This window comes from Trachypithecus francoisi, unplaced genomic scaffold, assembly GCF_009764315.1.
Source record: "Trachypithecus francoisi isolate TF-2019V2 unplaced genomic scaffold, Tfra_2.0 Lachesis_group3, whole genome shotgun sequence".
In the NCBI taxonomy this organism is placed as follows: Eukaryota; Metazoa; Chordata; class Mammalia; order Primates; family Cercopithecidae; genus Trachypithecus; species Trachypithecus francoisi.
In genome coordinates this window covers 32,723,172-32,745,395 of record NW_022681468.1, presented here as the reverse complement: position 1 = coordinate 32,745,395, position 22,224 = coordinate 32,723,172, and the positions used below count along the sequence as shown (strand labels likewise).

The window sequence follows — 22,224 nt, the reverse complement described above, 5'->3', positions numbered from 1 at the left end:
CAAACCATTTAATTTGTGCAACGCTCCAGAGTGCTCTTTTATTCTTCCACAGAGACTGGCTATTCCTTTAGCCTACATCTCCAATGAGGAAACATGGGGCAGAGCCTCCAGCTGACCCTAATGGACATGTGGCACTGATGAGATAGAAGCTTGGCTGCTGCCAGGTGTGGTGGCTCACGCCTGTAATCCCAGCACTTTGGCAGGCCAAGATGGGCGGATCACCTGAGGTCAGGCGTTCAAGACCAGCCTGGCCAAAATGGTGAAACCCCATCTCTACTAAAAATACAAAAATTAGCCAGGTGTGGTGGTAGGCACCTGTAGTCCCAGCTACTCGGGAGGCTGAGGCAGGAGAATCGCTTAAACCCAGTCGGCGAGGAGGTTGCAGTGAGCCAAGAGACTCTGTCTCAAAACAAACAAACAAACAAACAAACAAACTTGGCTGCTATGTCAATAAGATAGGTGTTGTTTGTTAACACAGCATAACCTTGTCTATCTTGGCAGGCTGCTGCTGGTTCCCTTCCTCAGACCAGAGCCCCAGCCAGTGATGATCACATGTGAACGGGAGGGGGAGGGCAGAAGATGAAAACAGCCCCTCAGACTCCACCTGAGCCAGGGAAGGGCTCTCCTGGGTGGAAGCGAATATAACTGAACCATTAGCCAAGCCAATTCAAAGGAGCCAGAGGAAGATTCTGAATGAAGCAGCTTCTATCACCAGCTACCCTGAGGCTGTCCCACCAGCATCTTGGTGCCTGGACTGGAACCAGTCACTGGATGCAGAAATATTCCAGTTTTTCTGCCTGACCTAGGGTGTGAATGTTAATCTGAGATTATGGTGTGTTTTGGAGGCTTTTAATACTCTGTCTTTGAAGCCTGGAGCCATCTGTCTTCTTCCTGTGTTCCCAGCCCAAGGCCGACACACCTGGTGCTCAACAAACGTTTGCTGACCAAAGAGTGGGAGAGTACGCCTCAAACCTCACCCTTTGTCTTTTTGGTATAAGGCTGCTGAAAAGACCCCAAAGGGCCCATAGAAACTCACTCCAGAGACCAGCTTGCCAAGCTGCTGTCGGTTTGCTGGGAGAATCCTGGAGCTTCTCTAACCACAGATCAGCCTTTGGATGAGGAAATGTACCGACATTCACCTCTGCTGCTTGTGAGAGCATGGGGTGGGGGTGGGGAAGGCACTCAGGCAGGGGCCAGAAGCTCAGGTGACCTTGGTTATCGGCTGGGCGACATGAAAGGCCCTGGCGGTCTGCAGGGAAGTCTATCCCCTGTCCGTGGGAACCTGGAGTCCCGGTACGACGGAAATGCCATTGAGACTGCTGGACGGGCCTCTGTCCAGACCACTCAGCCTTTCACCAGAGACTTTCAGTTTCAGTGGAGAGAGTGGTTTCTGAGTTGGAGAAAGAAGAAAGAGGGAGAGGAAATTGACTGGGCTCCCAGGGTGATGGGCCGTGTTTGTGGTTACCGATGGAAACCTGGAGAAGTGTGCGAGCTACATCATTCTTTCTTTCAACACTCAGAGTGTCTGCCCTGGGCCAGGAACTCTGCCTGACCTCCCAGATGAGGTGTGTGTCTAGAACCTTTCCTTGGGAAGGGAAGGAGAGGGCTGGGGTATGGGGGAGCCTGGACATGAAAAAGAACTACCCTCTGACGGTAACATTTCCCCTACTTAGGGTCTGTATGTGCCAGATAGTGCCTAGCACTTTGTATACATTAGCTTATCCAACGCTCACAAACATCTCTGAGATGGGCATTACAGTTCCATTTCCAGACATGCGTCAAAAGCCAAACCCAAGCCTGTCTGCACCAGAGCCTGTGCCCTTAACACAGACTGGTTAATATAAATCTGATTTTTTTTTTTGTTTGTTTTTTTGAGACAGAGTCTCACTCTATTGCCTAAGTTGGAGTGGAGTGGCGTGATCTCGGCTCACTGCAACCTCCACATCCTGGGTTCAAGTGATTCTCCTGCCTCAGCCTCCCAAATAGGTAGGATTACAGGAATGTGCCATCACGCCCGGCTAATTTTTATATTTTTAGTAGAGACGGGGTTTCACCATGTTGGCCAGGCTGGTCTTGAACTTCTGACCTCCAGTGACCCACCTGCCTCAGCCTCCCAAAGTGCTGGGATTACAGGTGTGAGCCACCACACCCAGCCTAAACCTGATGTTTTTAATGTTCTGGTATTCTCTTGGTTCATTTCCTCTCATTTTACTTTTCTTTTTGATAAAGTCTAATGTCAAATTCACAGCGTCATTGTGATGCTTAAATGAGGTAATCTATCGAGGACCTAACCCAGCCACCTGGGACACAGGAGGCACCTGTCAGTGGTGGGTGCCATCACTCTCTGTTCTCGTGAAGATGCCAGGCTGTCTTATCTCCATTGTGCTAAGGAGGACAAGGCAGGTGGGTTCTGGCTTGGTCATGGGTAGGCCTGAGTTTTAAAGGGGGAAGACCAAGAGGGAGGCATTGGGAGGTGATACACTGGGGCTGAAGGCACAGCTGTCTGTCCTACACCTGCTGCCACCTCTCTCCTTTGGTTCTCTGGACTTTGCTTCCATGGTAGTGGCATTGAGAAGGGAGGCTGTCCTTTCACAAAGTACACAAGCTCTTACTCTGACTTCCAGGCCCTTCTGAAAGCAGGCAAGTCCCAACCAGGGAAACCTAGAGGCTGGGAGGAGTCTCAGCCTAAGCTTGGACCCAGGGCCGTGTTCTTCTTGGACTGCGCCTGGATGGATTTACCCTCATTTCTTCCTGTCCCAGCCAGTCTCGAGAGCATATACCCTGGGCCTCCTACAAGCCTGTGACACCCCAGCCTGACGGGGATGTGGTGGCAGCAGAGCTGCCCCACCTACCTGCCAGGGAGGTGGGGTAGCAGTCCATATGGTATAACCTTCGGAGGCCAAAAGGACTCCCACCCTGCTCCTGGCCCCACTATATCTCCTTTGGGTATGCTCCTGGAGTCTGTCCTTCCTTCCTTCATTGATTGATTGATTGATTGATTGAGACGGAGTTTCGCTCTTCAGAGCTGGCATGAGATAGGCGCGGGTCTGTGAGACCAGTTAGCAGTGTCACAGCACCTTTTGGCTGGGTCTGGGACAGACCAGCCAAAATCCCTCCCTCCCTCCCTCTTTTCCTCCCTTTCTTCCTTCCTTCCTCCCTCTAGCATTTGTTGGGTACTTATCAGGTGTCCATGCATGGGCCATCTAAAGATATGGCCCAGCCCTCAGGAGCTCACAATCTAACAAGCCTAACAAGAAGGCTGACACTCCCAGACACACCGACTCTTCCTCTGCCCCATGAGGAGAGCACATTTTTCAAGGCAAGAGGGCAGAGGTTACAGAGATGTTCCTAAGGTGTCATATGGATAAAGTTGTTCATGCTCCCCTGCTGCAGCTGGCAGACAGGATGCCAGAATATCACTGAGGGGATGAAAGGGCTCAGAAATTCCCATACGTGTCTCTGTCCATAGGCGTGGGCTCAGCATCAAGGGGCCGGGGCAGGGACAAGCTAGAAGGCGTGTTGGTGGTGGGCAGTGTGTGGGGAGGGAGAGGTGGGTAGTGGGGTGGCAGGGCGCCTCCCTCCTTCCCGTTCCTTACCTTGGCAGTGTCCTTTCCTGACCATGATGTAGCCCTGATCACACTCGCAGTGGTATGAGCCCTCGGTGTTGGTGCACTGCCCCCCGCTGCACACCCCTGGCTGCTCACACTCATTGATATCTGTGAACACACAGAAAAGCCCTGAGTCACAGCCAGCCCTGCAGGATGGTGGAGGGGGCGGGGTCCTGGAGCATTCCTTCCAGAGGCCAAGGACAAAGGATGCCAGGCTGAGGCCTGGGCAGGGAAGGCATGCTTGCTGCAGCCACAATTGGCTGGAGGGGCTCCTGGGCCGGGTCTGAAATTAACTAGCTCAGGCCCCTGATAACCCTGAGTTCCTTTCTCTCAGGGGAGGCTACTCTGGGGATCCATGCGGATCCTTATAGCTGTTTCCTCACCCTCATGCAAGGGCTGGTCTGGAGGTGGGGTAGCAGTCCATATGGTATAACTTCGGAGGCCAAAAGGACTCCCACCCTGCTCCTGGCCCCACTATATCCCCTTTGGGTATGCTCCTGGAGTCTGTCCTTCCTTCCTTCATTGATTGATTGATTGATTGAGACGGAGTTTCGCTCTTGTTGCCCAGGCTGGAGTGCAATGGCGCAATCTTGACTCTCTGCAACCTCCGGCTCACTGCAACCTCCGCCTCACTGATTCAAGCTATTCTCCTGCCTCAGCCTCCTGAGTAGCTGGGATTACAAGTGCCTGCCACCACACTCAGCTCATTTTTTGTATTTTTAGTAGAGATGAGGTTTCACTATGTTGACCAGGCTGGTCTTGAACTCCTGGCCTCAAGTGATCCACCCTCCTCGGCCTCCCAAAGTGCTGGGATTATAGGCATGAACCACAGTGTCTGTACTCCTAGAGTCCTTCCTAAGGACCTTCTTAAAGGTTAGGAGCCAAGAGCCAGTGAGGGATTGTGTTTTCGGTAACCATGGATCTGTAGGGTGTGGTTTCTGTCATTTTTCCAAAGTATGTTGGTGTCCCACCATGGCTCTAAAGCCCAACCCCGCTTATGCCCCTCCCCTGCTTCAACTCCTACCAGAGACCCCTGCTACCTCCAGTTCTGCTTGCAGCCTGGCTCACAAGGCCTTTGCCATCTGGCCCAGCTCTGCTGTATTTGCTAATTCACACAAGTCCCTTGGTATAGCCTCAGCTACTGCGGATTTCAGTGGTCCAACCTCCAAGCCTTTGTTCACACAAATGCTTCCACCTGGAGACTCTTTCCTCACTATGGCCAGCAAATCCCTGCCCCCATTTCAAGGACTGGTTTAATGCATCATCTCTGGGTCCTGTGGGTCCCCATCCCCTGTCCCTACAGTCAAATTGATCAAGGCCTCACCTTCCCACTCTCCCCCTTAAACTGGGACTGACACAAACACTTCACAGAGTCCTTATGCAGATTAAATACAATAATCCAGGTGAGGGGTTGAGCACTGTGCCCGCCTGGCATAAGGTAAGCACTGCAGAAATGTTAGCTATTATTATCCTAACGTTAAACCCCATAAAATCCCAGCTCCTCAGCTTGGCATGTGAGATCTTGCATGACCGGCCCCAGCCTGCTTCTCATCTGTTTCCTGCTGCCCACACCTCTCCTACCCTTGCCTAACCTCAGGACCTGTTCCTGAGCCTCTGCCCGCACTGTCCCCTTGCCTGGAACAGCTTCCTACACACCAGCGTGACTGCCTCCCACTCGTCTCCAACCCAGCGTCCCCTGAGGGCCCAGCTCTCAGTGTACCTGTTCATTTACTTGCTTCTTCCCTGACTAATGGGAACATGCCTTATTATCTCAGCATCTCCAGTGCCCAGCACAGAACCCCAATAAGTGCTTACTGAAGGAATCGAATAATAGTCATTTGTTCAAGGACAGTGTCTTCATTTGAGCAATAGTTCATAAAACTCCAGTGCACAGCAAAGTCTCTGCCAGAAGGTGGGAAACGCACAGTCCTAGGTCCACAGCCAGAGATTCTGATCCTACTCTACTGGTGGGCCCAGGAACTACATTGTCATAACTCTTCAGGCAATTCTGGAATAAGTGGTGTTCACTGTGAGAAGCCCTAATCCCAATGGAAGAGAGAAGGGAACTCACAGACAGAGTCATGTGTGGGAACCATTATCCCCTGAGGCCAGGACGACCTGATAGATGGTGCTGGAAAACTCCCTCGCTCCATGGAGAAAAATGGAGATGTGAATAGAGAAAGACCAGGTTCTTAACAGCCATACAAAGATGGACTCCAGATGAATCAAAGCATACCATAAAAGGGAGAACTAGAACTCAATTAAGGTACAGGAGAATATCTTTCTGACTTCAGGATATGGAAGGATTTCTTAAGCAAAGCCCCCAAAACACACAAAAATAAGGCAAAATGGTGAATTTCAGTACATCAAAATTAAGGATTTCTGTTCCAAGAAATGCGGATAAGCTTAAAGGAGACAGGACAAAATGGGAGCATTGCAATTTCTAAACCCAGCCAAGAATCTAGAATACATAATGGACTCCTAAAGAGCCCCAGGAAAAAGCAGCAACCACCATTGGAAAACTGAGAAAAATGGGAGCCAGCAGTTTACAGATGAGGAAACCCACAGGCTAATGTATGAAGAGATTCTTACATTTTTTGGTAAGCATTTACTTAGATATTTAATATGTAAATAATTTATCTTATTGATAATATAATCATAATGACATATTAATTATATACATTATTTAAATAATCCATAAATCAGTATAAGTATCAAATCATTGAAGTAATGAGATATTCCTTTATGAGACTGGGAAACTTCAGAAAGTGGGTGTTATTCTGGACAAGGCCTCTTCCAGTGGCAGCCAAGCCCCACTGGGAGAAGCACTTATAGCCAGCCTTGAGCCCCACCCCTGTCTCCCAGCTGTTGGGGCTGGCAGAGACATCTTGGACACCCGGGCTGGCACGTAGCAGAAACCCATGTCTGCACCAGTCCTGGTGACACCATTCCCTGCAGCAGCCGCTGCTTATCCCAGGCCGGCTCCCCAGGCTGGGTCTGCAAAGAGCAGTGCCTCTGGCCCACAACACCCACCTAGACCACTGGAGCCCAGAGAAGCCCCCTTCCCTTAGCCTCTCTCCTGACTCCCCTGGCCTGTTCTGAGCCCTGCCCCTTGAGTCAGCTCCCTGGAAGGCAGCTGACCCAGTCACCACTGTTCTGCTCACAGACTTCTACTGGCTGCCCCTGCCTGTGACACAGTGTCCAAACACTTCAGCCTGGCATTCGAGACATTTCCCACACTGGCCTCCTCCTCCAGGTAGCCCTGCTCCAGTCACACTGCATTCATCATTATTCCCAGAGCATGCCAGGCAATGTTCACTATTTAAGTCTCTGCAGAGACGCTTCCCTCTACCTGGAGTACTCTCTGCTCCCTCCATTCCTATTCATGCTCCATGGCGGTGTCCAACACCCTGTGTGTAAGGGGAGTGTGTCTTTGGAAGCAAACCATGCTTTGGAGCTAGAGTGATTTGATTCTGTTTCTAGCTCTGTCACCACTAGGTACGAGGCCCCTGGGTATTTCAATTCACCTCTGAGCCTCAGTTTGCTAACCTATTAAATGGGGCTAAGGATTTCCACAACATGGATTTGGGATGATGAGCTTCATATAACAAAATGCTTGGGACAGTGCCGGCATATAGTAAGTGCTCATTAAATGGTAGCTATTCTTGGTCAGGTGCGGTGGCTCACACCTGTAATCCCAGCACTTTGGGAGGCCGAGGCAGGTGGATCACAAGGTCAGGAGTTCGAGACCAGCCTGGCCAATATGGTAAAACCCCCATCTCTACTAAAAATACAAAAATTAGCCGGGCGTGGTGGCGGGCGCCCACAGTCCCAGCTACTCAGGAGGCTGAGGCAGGAGAATGGCGTGAACCCGGGAAGCAGAGGTTACAGTGAGCCAACATTGTGCCGCTGCACTCCAGCGTGGGTGACAGAGCAAGACTCTGTCATAAATAAGTAAGTAAGTAAGTAACTAAGTAAATAAATGGTAGCTATTTTTATCTGCTCCAGCTGGAGCACCCAAATAATCTCATACAGAACAACTTGCTTCCTCATCTGGACCCTACAGTGTCACTATTCCCACCTCACTCATCTCAGCATCCTCAGAGCTTGGCACACTGCCTGGCACATAGGTGGTGCCAATGCATGAGAGCGCAGTGAACACCGCCCGTGATTCTCCCGCTCCGCCGTTAAGTTAGGAGGTCTGCCCCTTCTACTTCCCTTCCCTCCATAATCAAGTGATTGGACCTGGATGGCTTTGGTTTCTGTAGACTGGACCCTTGGAGGATTAGAACCCGAGGGGATCCTGGCAGCAGGAGGATACACAGCTTCCCTGGCCTCCTTGGGGGTCTGGCCAGAACCAGCCATGTGAGCCCCAAGCACAGGCAGGGCCCCTCTTGAGGTGAAGGATTTACAACTGGATTATGAATCTTAAGGTATTGCTTAGAAAGTGCTCATTATATTATTTGTGAACTTAATCATAAAAATGTATGTGGAAAAAAATGTATGTGGGGTGTTTTGCATCATTAAAGGGTTGGAGTTGGAAGTGTACTTATCAAGGGTCCCCTGGCAGTGGGCCACATCTTCCCAGGGAAGTTCAAAGCCCTACGAGTGTCTCCAAGCTGCTGGGAACCCGTGCTCCTTGTTCAAAGTCACACTACTCCCTGGTCTGCCAATAGACCCAGCCTGGTGTCCTCATGGGTCTCCCTCCTTCCCTAAAATGAAACCAGCTCCTTGTCACTCGGAGTTTGGGGGCCTGGTGTATAGTCCTCATCCCCAGCCATGTCTCCTGACCCTGTGACACTCTTGGTTCCACCCACAATTCCTTAGGGCCTTTGCAGAGATTGCTGGCTTTTGGATTTCTACCCCTCCTTGCCACCAGCATAGGGTCAGCCTCCTCCCAGATCCAGGCCGGAGTTTTGGTCTCTCCTCCCTCAGCTGCTCACTCCCCATTCTGCAGCACGGTGTATGGGGGTGTGAACCCCTGGTTCCTCTTCCACCCCCTCGAGACTGTGGGGCCTGGCCAAGGGCAAGGGTGGACTTGACTTACCTTGACACTCTTGTGTGGACTCCGAGGTGGCCAGCGTGTAGCCAGGGTAGCAGAAGCAGGAGTAGGACCCCACACGGTTGATGCAGCGCCCTTTTCCCCTGCAGGGGTCCCTCAGACACTCATTGTCATCTGACCAAAAGGAGGCAGGGAGGGAGGTCAGGGAGGCCAGCAGTGCTGTTCTTTGGGCAACTAACAGCAACCTGCACACACTTGGGGCTGGGCAGGGGATGGTGCTATGTGGCAAGGAAGGGGTGAGGGAGCGGAGGAGGCTGGGGAGATGAAAATCTCTAAGGCTGGAAGCCATAAAGTCAGCCCAGCGGGCCCACTCAGGCACCAGAAGCCTGGGGTAACTGCCAGCCCCTCCTCTCTACCCCTCGACTCCTTCCCCCAGTAGCCTCATAATTCCTTTCTCCTTTGAAACCATAGTGGATATTTCTCCCTTATTTGAAAATATCGGGGGGAGGAGGAATGAGGTCCACACTTGGTGATTTATCTTAGCCTCAGACCTCCCCCCAGGGATGACCCTGCTGGAGACATTTGCAACTGGGGCAGACCTTGGTCCACCTCCAGGCAACAAAATGGTCAGTTTGATGGGTGGGCTGATCTCAGAGCAGAGGGCTGCCAGGCCCAGGTCAGGATGCATGCAGTGGGCTGGCTTCCATACTCCTGGAGTCCTGGAGACTCATCGGATGGGACTCACCGAGACTGGTCTTCCCCTGAAGGTTAAAGTTAGCTTTGTCCACAGGGAATGCGCTCCTCCTAAACTCATCAACCACCCAGCACTGCTTGGACCTTCTGCTTCTTCCTGGACTCTCAACTCGGCCTCCTAGCCCCTGCTCCCATCTACCCCAGCCGCCAAGTAAGCCCAGGACACCCAAGTGAATACCCGTGCAGTAGGCCTGGCTGGGGTGCAGCTGGTAGCCGGGGCTACAGACACATCTGTATCCATCTGGGAGGTTCACACAGGTTCCAGGGCCACAGATGTTGGTGGCTCCAGCAGCACATCTATCAATGCCTGTGGGAGACAGAGCAAAGCAGAGGTTATGGCAGGGTGGGTGCTGGACAAAGGCAGTGGAGTGGGGTGGGGACAGTGAGTGGCCAGGGTCTAGGGGCCTCAGAAGGCCAACCTTAGCCAGGCCCTCCCTCCCATACCCATGCACAGCTTGGCCTTGCATAAGACCCTAGGGGACCTCTGCCCAGCACCCTGAGCCCTACCCAGGATGGAGGTCACGGTAGGGCACCCCCCCCCACCAAGATCTAATAGGTCACCCATATTTCCAGGAAATTTCCAGCAAAACTCCTCCATCCTAACCCCACCCTGAAAATGAGCCCAACTCCTACCCAGTGCCCAGTGCCATCCCTCCCTGCAACTCCTGTCCAGTTTTCCCTGGACAGACAGACAGACCTGGTGAGTAAGGTGCTTGGGGAAAACTGCCAGGGGAAAATGGGAGAGGTGGGCTGGGGTCAACTAAGCAGAGCCTTGAAAGCCACATTGAGACTGGCCTGTAACAGGGAGTTTGTGAAAGGTGGGGGTGGGTCAGAGCAGTCCTGGAAAGGCCGCTCGGGCAACGAGATGATGGATGAACCGGTATGGGAGGTATGGTGGGCCCTTAAAATCTGTTGAAATAATGTAAATGAGGCTCTGCCTTGGGTGGTGGTGATGGGGTGAAAAGTGGGGAGACAGCTGCAGAACTGAGGAACAGTTTGGAGGCAGACTCACTGGGACTCAGGGCTGAGGCTGTGTAGACAGCAGAGACTCTAGCTTTCTGAATGGTATCCCTAATACTAGAAAACTACCTGGTACTTAGAACATGCCAAATGAAAGAACAAGTGATGCTTTTGCCTTTGTGTCCACCCCGAAGTCTTTGCCTGAAACCCACATGCTCAGGGGTCCCTGCCCTGCCCCCACAGCTCGGGAGAAGCTGAAGACCCAAGACAATGGGTTGGGAAGTGGTCTGTATGTGGGTATAGTCTGCCAGATTGTACTGAATTGAATGTGCACCCAAGGCTACCCTCTCCCTGGGCCTGGCTCCAAGTTTGTGTCAGCCTGGGGGTCGTGGGGGCCCTCAGCTGGGTCCTAAATGTCTGCCCAGAGGGGTGAGGTTACAGAATGGCAGAGAAGGGGGATAGGGCAAAAGGCCAAGGCTGGTGGTGGCGGTGGGGACACTCATGCACATGCCAAGAGCTACTGCTGAGCTTGGCCTGCCCCCTGCCCCCTGCTTCCCATCCCTTCCTCCAGGCCCACTTTCCTTATCAGAAATTCAGCACTCCTCCGCACACTCTGCCTGCGGAGCAGAGGCCAGAAGGGGATGCTCCCTGGAGCAGCGCTTTGAGCCAGAAGAGACAGGTCCCGGGAGAGGTCAGTGGGGTGCACCTGGGAAGGCTGGACTCCCTCTCCCCACTCTCTGGGCTGTTCCACCAGGCTGCAGGGGCTTTCCCTTTGCTGGAGGAAATCCAGAACCCCACTACCGCACTCACCCGCAACACAAGGTGACTGGGTCTCTGGACCCAGTCGTGAGGTTAAGAGAGCAGGAGCCCCAGGAGCGGGCACACACGTGTACAGTGAGCAGTGGCAACAACACCCGCCTTGCTTCTCCTGCACCAAGTCCCCAGACAATGAGCCTTTAAGGAGGGTACATTCCAGAGCAAGGTGGATTTGCCAGGATCACCCCCACGCCTGCCCCTCGCCCCCATCACTGTAGCTGACCAGAGGGAAAGGAATGCAGACTTGGTTAAACAACCTTGAGAAATAGAACCGTGTTCCTTCCCGAAAATCAGCCCTCCCCGTGGGCAGGCAGTTACTCGCTGCCAGGGCACTCTGCTGACTCAGGGGAGCGGCCTGGAAGAACCAGGACCCCAGTGGCCCTCACTCCCCATGCTCGCCTTCCTTGAGAGGGACCCCCAGATTCTCCTGGAAGATCCCTGGCTTCCCTCTCCCATGGTGTCCCTTCTCTTCCCCGTTCTGGGCTTGGGCAGTGCTCCAGACTGGGCTCTTATTTTCACAACAGTGACCCTGTGCTCTTTGTAAGATGAGGCCACGGGTGCAGAGCCCAGCCAGGAGCCTGCTGGAGACTTTACCTAATTGGAAAGGCAAGGGGGCATTCCACTCATGCCCCTGCCCTGGAGTTGGCTCTGGACAGACACAGCTCACAGGGCAGGGTGCAGGGAGCCCCAAAGGTCTGGCTGCAGCTACCTGGGGTGCTCAGGGTCACCAGCACATCGGTGGAGGGGGTCACTTGTTCTTCCTGTATCTCTGGAATCCGCTGTTCAGGCATTGGTGGGGTTGTGGCATTCCCTGCGGAGGAGAGAGGGGAAGAGGTGGGGTCACCGTCCCTTGGCCGGCCGTGGCCACTCCCTTTTCCCCGGTGCTCAGACTTCCAAGAACGAAGGGTGAAGCCTGGGGTGGGTCACTCCCATGCCTTCCAGTCTCCTGAAAGTTGATCTCGCCCCACTGAGAGAATCTGAGAGCTCTTAACAGGCCTTGGAGCACATCCAGTCTAATCCTCCATTTCAGGGCCAGGAGACTGAGGCTTGCAGAAATGGCCACTTGTCCAAGGCCAGCCAGCTTGTTGGAGGCACAGCTGACACCTGGGTTTCCTAATTCCCACTTCAACATTCTTTCCCTTCTGCTTACAAAGTATTTCACAGCTTACAGAGCTCTGCCACAAATACCAACATCTTATTTGCCTTGAGAAGCCACAAGACAGGCTTCAGTGTCTTCTACCATTTTATAAGAAGCATGAGCTCAGCCTTCCAATGTCTGAACCCAACACCCGTGACAGGCAATTAGTGGTTTCAGGACAAGGCCTCCTGGGGGAAACAGTCTAGCGACCCAGCCAACCACCTATTTCAGCTAGTGCTGTCTCTTTGTTCTGATTTATGTGCCAAGTGGTGCCATGAAATTTGCAAAGCGTTCTGTGGCTAGAAAACTATCTGTGGAGCGTCATGGGGTCTCTTGCTGACCTCACAGCACCTTAGGTGTATAGAGAGCTCCCAGAAACAGCACTCACAGGCCATGTGGTTCTCACCCTCCTCTGATGTGTGTGTGAGCATGGACCAGCTCACACATAGTAACTCCACTCCTGATTAAGGCCTATTTCCTTCCCTTCTCTTTTGCCTGGGAGCCGCCAGGAAGAGGGACTCACCTGTGACCCAGGCAGGTGTATGGGTGACACTGGTCGTGACCTGCACAGAAACAGGAGAAGGTCACTTTTGGCTCCTCTGTCGTCCCTGTGATATGCCACCTTCCATCACACTCACCCGCATCTCCGGGCTTCCTACCAGCTAGCTCATTCACGTTTTCATTCATTCCAGGTATTGAGTTCTTACTCTATGCTGGGCATTCTGCCAGACACTTTATACCCGCTCACTTCATTAACTTTCTCAACTATCTTATGATGGGAGATTGACATGACTAAATGAGCTGATGTACACACTATGCCAGCTCGGTGTCAGGTACATAGTAGAAAATCAGCAAGTTTGGTGTCAGCTATAACCCTCGCATCTCAATACAGTAACAGAAGCTCTGGAGGTTCACTAGAGTGCCTGGAGCCACAGGGCCAGTGTGGGAAAGCCAGACTGCAGGTTACATCTGGTGTCCCTCAACTCAGCCAGTGGACAGAGGTTGCTGAGAGGGGGGACATAACAGAAGAGCGGGCAGAGGGTGAAAAAGGCCCTGGAGGCTGGCTGTGTCTGTGGGGACTGGAGTTAGAGCTTTGGCCTGGGAGGACATCATATGGTAGCCCAGGGAGAGAACAAGCCCCCTCGAAGAAACTATTTGGGGACAGTCAGGTATGCAGGGTGGAGGGGCAGGGGATAGAGTAGGGACTGAGAGGCTGATGAGGGAAGAAGCAGATCCCCTCTTCTGGAATGTTTTCCTGGGAGGACACCCAGTTTTTCCCAGGGGAATCTTGGGCACAGGGAAGGGAGTTGGATACGCCTTTCTCAGTGAGGTGGTTTGAGGCTGTTCACAGCTGTGCCTGCACTTCCCCATACACCACTCCCGGAGGATACCCGGAGGTTCAACTAAACCAGCGCAGAAAGTGCCAGACCCAGAATGAACTGGAAGCAGCTCCACACCTCATCTGCAGTGCTTAAAGCTTGAGTGACAGCCGGGCCTAACAGGACGTGTTCCTACTTCCTTTCTGAAGGGGTCCCGGCCCACCCCAAATGGGAAAATGCTTGCACAACGGCTGCTCTGTAAACAGGAGCTGTTGTTATCACTTCCTTTAGGGTAAAACTGGGTCTTTGGATCAATCCTCGCACTTGGTCATCTCTTCAAATAAAATCCAACAGACGCTCCATCTTTCTCCCTCTCCTCTGTCATGAGACACTGCCCTGGGGCCTGAGCTGCTACCAGGTCCTGCTCTCTGCTATGCTTGCCCGGCCCCCTAGTGGGAGGACGCACTCACCTGGCCAGCCTGAGAGTCACCTGGAAGGGAAGGGTGACAGCGTGAGCTCAGGGAGGAGGGTCTGGCTGCCTTCTTCCCTCACCGCCACCTGAGCGGCTTCATGGTCTGCGCCCCAGACCACGTCCCCAGCAGGGCCGGCAGCACAGAAAGCACAGACTCTTCTTACCTGCCTCTGCCCCTTCAACCCTGGAGGGACTGACCACCACACAATTCCAGGACCCCAGGTCTGGAGAGCCTGAAGATAGCTCAGTGCAGCCTCTCTCTTGGTAAGTGGAAGCCCCTGCTTTCCTGTAAGGCCTCGGGTGACAGGAGTCCCACCGGCTCCCGGGCCTGTCCACCCCATCCATCCTGGAGCCACCTCTTTGCACTGCTGCCTCCTCCCTCCCATGCCTCCCAGCCAGGCTGGGTCACACAGCCCCCTGCCCTGGGCTTTGGGCCAGGGGAACAGTTTGAGGAAGGAGTGGAGTTGCTCCAGGCTTGGCCGGTGTCCTGTGTCCACAACAACTGGGGCTCTGTCCTCACTTCCCTGTCTCTTCCAGATTCCTGGAGCAATCTGACCAATCACATAGCTTGTTGGCCCTATGATGTTCCAGGCCTCCTGCACTCAGTGTTACCAGTCACCTGGGCATGACTTCTCCGTGGTTTTCAGGGCACTTGCAAGGAGAGCCTCATACCCAGCCGCCCTCCAGCTCCGTGCCTCTGGGGTCCAAGGCCATTGAGCTGGAGTTAGCACTCTGACTCTAAGGCCGGGCCAGGGGTCTGGCATGCAGGTCCTCAGGACCCACCTGCCAGCTATTCAAGCCTGCAGCAAGCACCAGCCCCAGAAGCTGCATGGCCAGAGGGCAGGAGATGGAGAGGCCTGATCGCTGGGGTGGGGGCTGCGGCTGACCTTTCCCACCTCCACAGGCAACTCCCTAGGGCATGGGCACCTCTTGACCCCATATGGAAGAGGAAGTGGGTGGGGCCTTGCTGTTGTAATAGGCCATGAGAGAAGGCTGCCAGGGTTGGGTGCTGCCACTCCAAGCTCCCTTTTCTAATGCCACAGAGATGGGATGCCCACGCACCCAGGATGGACACCCACACTTCTCTGAGGTACTGGAAACTTAGGGGAAAGGGGAATCCATCAGGCATCTCCCCCAGCTCAGATACCCTTGTCAGGGACGGTCCCGGCCTCGAGCCAGGTGTCTGTGATGACCCGGAGTGGCTGCCTGTCTGCTGGCCCAGGCAGTACCCCACTGCTCCTCTGCCCTTGCTCCCTTGGGGGCCTTGCCAGTTCCTCCTCCTCGGCTTTCCTCATGGACAGGCGAATGTCGGAGCTGGCATAGGTGTAGCCGTGGCCGGCAGGGCAGATCTCTCTGAAGGCCTCTGCAAAGTCAACAGCCGGAGGACAAGCTGAGAGGTGCTGTTCCTGCAGGAAACCAGGGCCCCCCTTTCCCTCCCTTTGGGAGACACGGCAATTATGGCAGCAAGGAGGGAGGGAGCCCCAGGTCGGGATAAACACGGGAGCAGGCAGGGAAGACTACTTCAGTCTTCCAGATTGAGGGAGGTCTACCCAGGCCCGGCAACATGGTCACTAGCCTTGAGGAAGCCCCTGGGCAGTGAAAGCTGGGATGGGGACAGGGGGTTACCTGTTCCAGGCAGAGGGCATTTCTCACACTCGCTGCCCCATGCTTTGCCCACACGGCTGCAGCAGCATATCTGCTTGGTGATTTGCTGGGCCAAAGGCAGGGTGCAGGTGTCAGGCCCAAGCGACCGGTAGCACAGTCCCTGCAGCATGGAGATGGCCTTGTCCGCTGCAACAGACACAGCACGCAGAGGTGGGCAGGTGGCCAGTGGGAGGGGAATGCACAGCTGGGAGGGCAGTGGATGGAGGTGTGGCTGGCCACATGCACTCAGACTGGCCTGGCCCATATCTCAGTCGGGAAATTTGGAGCCCTGCAAATGCTCACAAGAACTTTAGAAGGAAGAGGCGTAGTGGAATGTTTCCGCACCAGCCCATGTCATGTGCTTGATGAGACCCGTGACTCCCCACCTGCATGTGGAGAACCTGAGAGCAGGAACTGAGGATACAGCTCCTTGTCTCCAGTGCTGAGTTTAGAAATGTTTACTGAAGGCCCCACGTGTCCCTAGGGTTGAGCAGGGAGCAGTATGTCCTGAGGACCACAGCCTCTGTGGGAAGATGAGGCAAGCTAAGGCCTGATGGGGAGCTCAGAGGACAGGGACCCTATATTGGGTTATCTCTGTCACCCAGGCACTTTCCATAGTGTCTGGTGCATGCAAATGCTTAGTAAAGCTTGTTGAATCTGTGCATGGATGGCTAGATCAATGAGCCAATCAAACATCGAATCAACCAGCCAATCAAAATACTGAGGGTCACTGTGCGTTTGAGCTACACTGGGCTTAGGTCATAGCAATGCCACCACCCTTATCTCCTTTCTTGTACTTTGATAATATTAAAGAATAGTTTCTGTATGTTATCTCAATGGAAGACGAGGAGGCCATGCCAGGTTGGAAGAGTCTGGAATCCGTAGAGGGCTGACTGGATTCTAAGAGGAGGAGAGGTGGGGTGAAGAAGACATCAATCAAAGTTTAGGAATGAATGATTCTGGGGAAGTCCTGGTCAGGCCCAGGACGCAGCAGACCAAGTTCGAATCCCTGCTCTACCATGAGTACAGGACCTCCCTGGGCCTTAGCTTCTTCACATGTAAAATGAAGGTGAGAATGATCATTCCATGGCAGAGGACACCTGTATTTCTGCCTGCCCAGAGTCTATGTGCCATATTCCGGTATAATCACCCTGCTTCTACGGGAACCACCCCCTTCCCACCCTTGGTCCATGTGACTGGAGTGGAGGCTGGCGCCTTTCTGGCTGAAGGCTTGTGGTCCATACCCCTGGTTCCAGTGACTGCGTCAGGGACGGGCACTTCACCAAGGAGGCCCAGTGATAATCAGCTTTGAGACTATTCCTGGGTGATGGGGGAAAAGGGGCTCATTTTTTATTGAGTTTGCAAGGCTGAGAGGGTGTAGGCCTAGAGCATCTGGCGACCACCTTCGAAGGAACCATGAAACTGACACAGAGGAAAGAGCAGGACCCCCCCTGCAGACACTGTGGCTCCCGGGTCAGCCAGCCTGAGGCCACACCACGCCTACACTTCCTAGTTGTGTGAACCAATGCTTTTGTGTTTTTTTTTTTTTGAGAAGAGTCTCGCTATGTTGCCCAGGCTGCAGTGCAGTGGCATGATCTTGGCTCACTGCAACCTTTGCCTCTGGGGCTCAAGCCATCCTTCCTCTTCAGCCTCCCAAGTAGCTGGGACTACAGGTGTGCACCACCACGCCTGGCTAATTTTTAATTTTTTGTAAAGACAGGGTCTCAACATGTTGCCTAGGCTGGTTTTGAACTCCTGAGCTCAAGTGATCCGCCTGCTTCAGCCTCCCAAAGTGCTTGGATTACAGGTGTGAGCCGCTGTGCCCAGCCCCAGCGAATTCTTTTTCTTTTTTTGCTTAAGGCAGTTTGAGTTTGGTTTCTGTCACTTGCAATCCAAGGACTCCTGATTAATAAACTTCGCCGTGGAGATGAAATAGAGTGAGGTGTGTGAGAGTGGCTTGCCAAAGGCCATGTGCTCGCCACAGGTAAATCACCAGCCAGTCTGCGAGCCCTGGATCTCCTCCAGGTGCAATTTCTGCTTCTAGCAGCCACTTCCCTTGGGACACTGTAAGGAAGGGCTCCATCCCTTTGAACCCCAGGGTGGAGATGACCCAGGTGGGAATATCAGGAGGCTGGGGCAGCCCTGCAGACTGCTCCACTGGACCTGGTCAGGTGGCACGGAGGGAAGGAGGCAGAACTCAGGAACAAAGGGAAGAGAACTTCGCGCTGCCCATCCCACTTGCAGGGAGGTGAATCGCTGTGGGAGGCTTGGGGGAGTAACACCAGGGACAGAGGGGAAAAGGACACTAGAGAGAAATCTCTGCTTCCCTGTGTTAAGGATCTCTTGGATGTCAAACACACCTGTCTGGTAAAGGGATCTTAAGTGATGTGGAGTAGAAGGTAGGGTTGTAAGCCTCTCAAAGCCTTGACCACCTGCCACTGCCACCATGAAGGTTTCTTGAGAGCGGCCTGACATGTTCTCCCCACTCTGGACCCCTCACTCTCTGGGCATCCCCTTCCTATAGCTCTTGCTGTCTTATCTCCCTAGAGCCACTGGGTTCAGTGTCCAGGTGGCACTGGAGTCTTGTTCAACCCCATGGCCCTCCCAAACCCAGTACCAGAAAGTTTGCAGACTGAGGGCTTGGCCGGTTGCAGGGAGCTCTGCTGAGCTGGGAGCGGCCCATCCAACCTGGGCTGCTGCCTCCCAGAGGCCAGTTGGGACTGCTTTTATTTAGCTCCGGTCTGGCCTTCCGGCCCAGGGAAAGCCCCATTTGGGCTGTGGTGTCAGTTCTGCCACTGGGGGTTACTGATAGCCTGGGCCACTCCCCCTGGAAACCACAGAGGTCTCTGGAAACAGGGCTGCCTGGCATATATGCATGCACATACCTGGACACAATGCTAATGCCCACTATGTGTTCATGGATGAGGAGAAACTTCAGAACCACAAGGGGCCACAGGATTGTGGAAAGGCCCTCAGGTCGAGCAGCAGCTCCATGAATGCTATGGATAACCCTTCTGGAAAGGTCACTCAGCAGCCAAGACTCAGCCAGACATCACAGCAGAGGCCACCCCCACCACCCCCGCCGCCAAAGGAAATGAGGCTATGCATGGAACAGAAATGATTAGAAAGAAAGAAAAAAAAGAAACAGAAAAGATGAATTCTAAACTGCAAAGGCCAGGAAGAAATGCCTAGTGTAAAAAGTGAAGTAGTAACCATCTCTGTTCCAGCAGGATGGGCTGATCAGGTTTTCACACTGGGCCCAACTCCAGGTTGAGTAGCAGACAGAGGCCCTGAGCATGGCATGATCAGGTCTTGGGAAAATTGCTGCCCTGGGCTGGCCTGTGGACCTGAAGGGTCCCATCTTGCCTCCCAGTGTCCCCCCCAATCCCGTCCCTACCAGCACTCACACACACAGCGGCTCCGTGATGGATCCAGCATGAGGCCAGGTCTGCATGTGCACAGGTAGCTGCCCCTGGTGTTCACACACTCCGCGTCCTTGCACAGGCCCAGGGTCAAGCACTCATTGATATCTGCAGAGTTGGAGGAGATGAGCAACTCATGCCCCTGCCCTGGAGTTGGCTCTGGACAGACACAGCTCACAGGGGGCCTGATGGAGGGGAGGGGCTGGGCGGAGATCTTCAAATACCCTCTCCAGATAAAACAACAACAAAAGAGCTGCTATGTATTCAGTGGGATTCCTCTACCTGGGCCTCAGTTTCCTCATTTGTAAAATGAGGATAATGATAGTAACAACCAGATGGTGTTAGATGGATAAAATAAGATCAAATTGCAAACCACTTAGTCCAGTAACTGGCATGTAACAATGATCATAATATTAAGAGCTAATGTTTGTTTGTTTGTTTATTTTTTGAGAGAGTCTCACTCTGTCACCCAGGCTGGAGTGCAGGGGTGTGATCTCAGCTCACTGCAGCCTCCGCCTCCCAGGTTTAAACAATTCTCATGCCCCAGCCTCCCGAGTAGCTGGAACGACAGACGCGTACCACCACGTCCAGCTAATTTTTGTATTGTATTTGTTGTAGAGATGTGTTTTCACTGTGTCGCCCATGGCTGGTCTCAAACTCCTGGCCTCAAGCAGTCCACCTGCCTTGGTCTCCCAAAGTGCTGGGATTATAAGCATGAGCCACCTCGTCAGGCCTCAAGCACTAGTGTTTATTGAGCACCTATTACATGCTACATACTCTGCTGGGTATTAACATACAATACCCCATTTAATTCTCACAAACAATTTTATCAAATAGGCCCACATGTCCTCATTTTACTGGAGAAGAAACTGAGGTCCCCGGAATAACCAGGTCACCCACTGGTTTGGGGAAATTGGCACTGGGCACAGAGTCACTTAGCTGGAGAGTGGCATGTTGAGATGCAGACAGGAAACAGATTGAGGGGACTGTTTGGGTTGGAAGGTGGAGAAGGGGCAGCCAAGTCCCTCCTATTCAGCCTTCCTCCCGAGGTCCCTGAAGCACCTCTGCAGGGCTCAAGACCCTGGGAGCATGACTGCAGTGAGCTGGAGGAGGGGGGACCCTGGTAAGGAAAAGGAGGCAGAGGCTGGAGGAAGGCACTGAAGGGGAAGGGGATAGCAAGGGTGCGCAGGGGTTGAGGGTTAGAAGGGCGCATCTCCAGGTCCTCCTGAACGCCCCTCCTTGTGCAGGCTGCACGTATCCCCCCAAAGACCCGTGGGGGCTAATGCTGTTCTTCAAATAAGGGAGGTGCACTGGTTTCCTCTGTGACCTCAAACAGGAAACCCCCTTTTCCTGCTGCAAACTTCTCCCTGCCAAGGGGAAGTCTCAGCCCCCGCAATCTGAGCTATGAGGAGTCGGAGGCCATCTTGATGATGGCACTTCTGTTGATGATAGTGATGGCAGCAGAGATGATGAGCATGAATTGCTTGTGAGGGGCACCTACCTCCAGGCCAGGAGATAACATAGGCAGCCCTGTGTCTGCAGAGCCAGGTCACCCACTGGTTTGGGGAAATTGGCACTGGGCACAGGAACGAGGGACTGAAAAGGGACCCAGCCTGAGCACCAAGGGGCACTACTCTTTGATAGGATGCCCCATTGTGACAGGGTGCCAGTAAGAAGTGGGAAGGTGCTACTGAGAAATGGGAAAGGGCAGTGATCCATATGCATCCAGACTGTGGCCACAGTGGGATGTGGACCTCCAAACCCAAGTCTGACTTGCTTCCCTCTGCTTAAGAAGCTTCTGGGTTCCCCATCATTTCTTAGAGGAAGGCCCTAAACCCTAACATGGTATCCAAGGTCCTCCACCATTTCCCTAAAGCCTGTGGGTAAACAGGTGGCTCTGATGAGACACTGGCAGACCTGTGGCATCTCCCGTGTGTACACAGGCCACATACATAGTACTTTCTGGGACACTCCAGACAGCACAAAATGTACTTTTGCTTATGGTGTTCACATTGCCTGGAGAGCCTGCATCCTCTTAGTTGGCCAACTTGTACTCATTTTTAAAGTCTTGGCTTGGGTATCACCTCCTCCAGGAAGCCTTCCCTGATCCTCCCAGTCTGGGAAGGGACCCCCACCATGGGATCCTGTAGCACTCAGTGACTGCTGCTTTCTCTCAAGAACACTCTGCTCATTAGATGTGATTGTTCAGGGGTCTATCTGCACCTGGGGCAGGACTGTGTCTTCTCCATCACTGTGTACTCAGCACCTAGCACAGTGTATGTAGCCCATCGTAACCTCCCCTCCAATACTTTGTGGAAGTAGGAGGGAAGGATGGAGAGAGAGAGGAGAGATGACGTGTGCGGGTGCAGAGGTGAGCAGGTCCCTTCGCAGACACGGAGACCACAGCCACATACGTGGGAAGGGGAGGTTTCAGGGGCAGGGCCTCCTGAGGGAAGGTCCTTTGGTGTCCTGAATCTTGGGGCTCAGTGGAGGGAGGGCACAGAACCCATTTGAGATCCTGAGAATAATCTTAAAGCTTCAGACTGGGAAACCCACCAGGAAAAAAAGCAATTGGTGACCGTTTAGATATGAACAGCCCCGATCTACCCTCCAAGGGCAAAAATACGTATTTCTCCCTAGAGCCACTGTCTGCTTGGCCCTCAAACCACTGGCTCCTGAGGGAGTCTGACCCTGGACTAGGCTGGGCCAGAGGCCTGCCCTTTTGCTCGGCCCAGCACCTTTGCTTATCCACAGGCTAGGAATCACTTCTGCAGCCTGGCACCCCCAAGGGAGACAGCCCAGTCACGCAGAGCTTCCCCAGACTCCTCTCTCGGAAGCAACCTCCAGAGGGAGGGTAGCTTGGAGGCCATCTGGGTCAATCCCCTGTCTCTGACCCAGCTCCATCCAAAGCAAAGCATACAGACAACTATTTGTCCAGTTGTCCAAGCTCCTCACAGGGAGGCCACCTTGTTCCCCACTGGCCTCTGCCAGCCCCAAGAGCCTGTCCGTGGCAGGAAGCTCCCCACCCCACTTCCTGGCTGTGGGTTGAACCAAGTTGGAGGGAGGCCTGAATAGCTAAAGGGGTTTAGT

The 22,224-nt window shown here is 53.5% G+C and overlaps 1 protein-coding gene across 4 annotated transcripts in view; it reads right to left on the bottom strand.

Moving 5' to 3' along the window:
* The window catches only part of LTBP2 (latent transforming growth factor beta binding protein 2), a 115,838-nt gene that overhangs the window by 15,117 nt on the left and 78,497 nt on the right, over positions 1 to 22,224 (bottom strand). For all 4 annotated transcript variants that reach the window (XM_033187441.1, XM_033187440.1, XM_033187438.1 and 1 more), the window contains exons 10-18: positions 19,120 to 19,242; positions 15,695 to 15,859; positions 15,216 to 15,431; positions 14,067 to 14,086; positions 12,801 to 12,840; positions 11,849 to 11,950; positions 9,542 to 9,670; positions 8,656 to 8,784; positions 3,597 to 3,716 (exon numbers count right to left, since the gene is read on the bottom strand). In XM_033187441.1, coding sequence (XP_033043332.1) covers positions 3,597 to 3,716; positions 8,656 to 8,784; positions 9,542 to 9,670; positions 11,849 to 11,950; positions 12,801 to 12,840; positions 14,067 to 14,086; positions 15,216 to 15,431; positions 15,695 to 15,859; positions 19,120 to 19,242 — 1,044 coding nt within the window. The remainder of the gene's footprint in view (positions 1 to 3,596; positions 3,717 to 8,655; positions 8,785 to 9,541; positions 9,671 to 11,848; positions 11,951 to 12,800; positions 12,841 to 14,066; positions 14,087 to 15,215; positions 15,432 to 15,694; positions 15,860 to 19,119; positions 19,243 to 22,224) is intronic.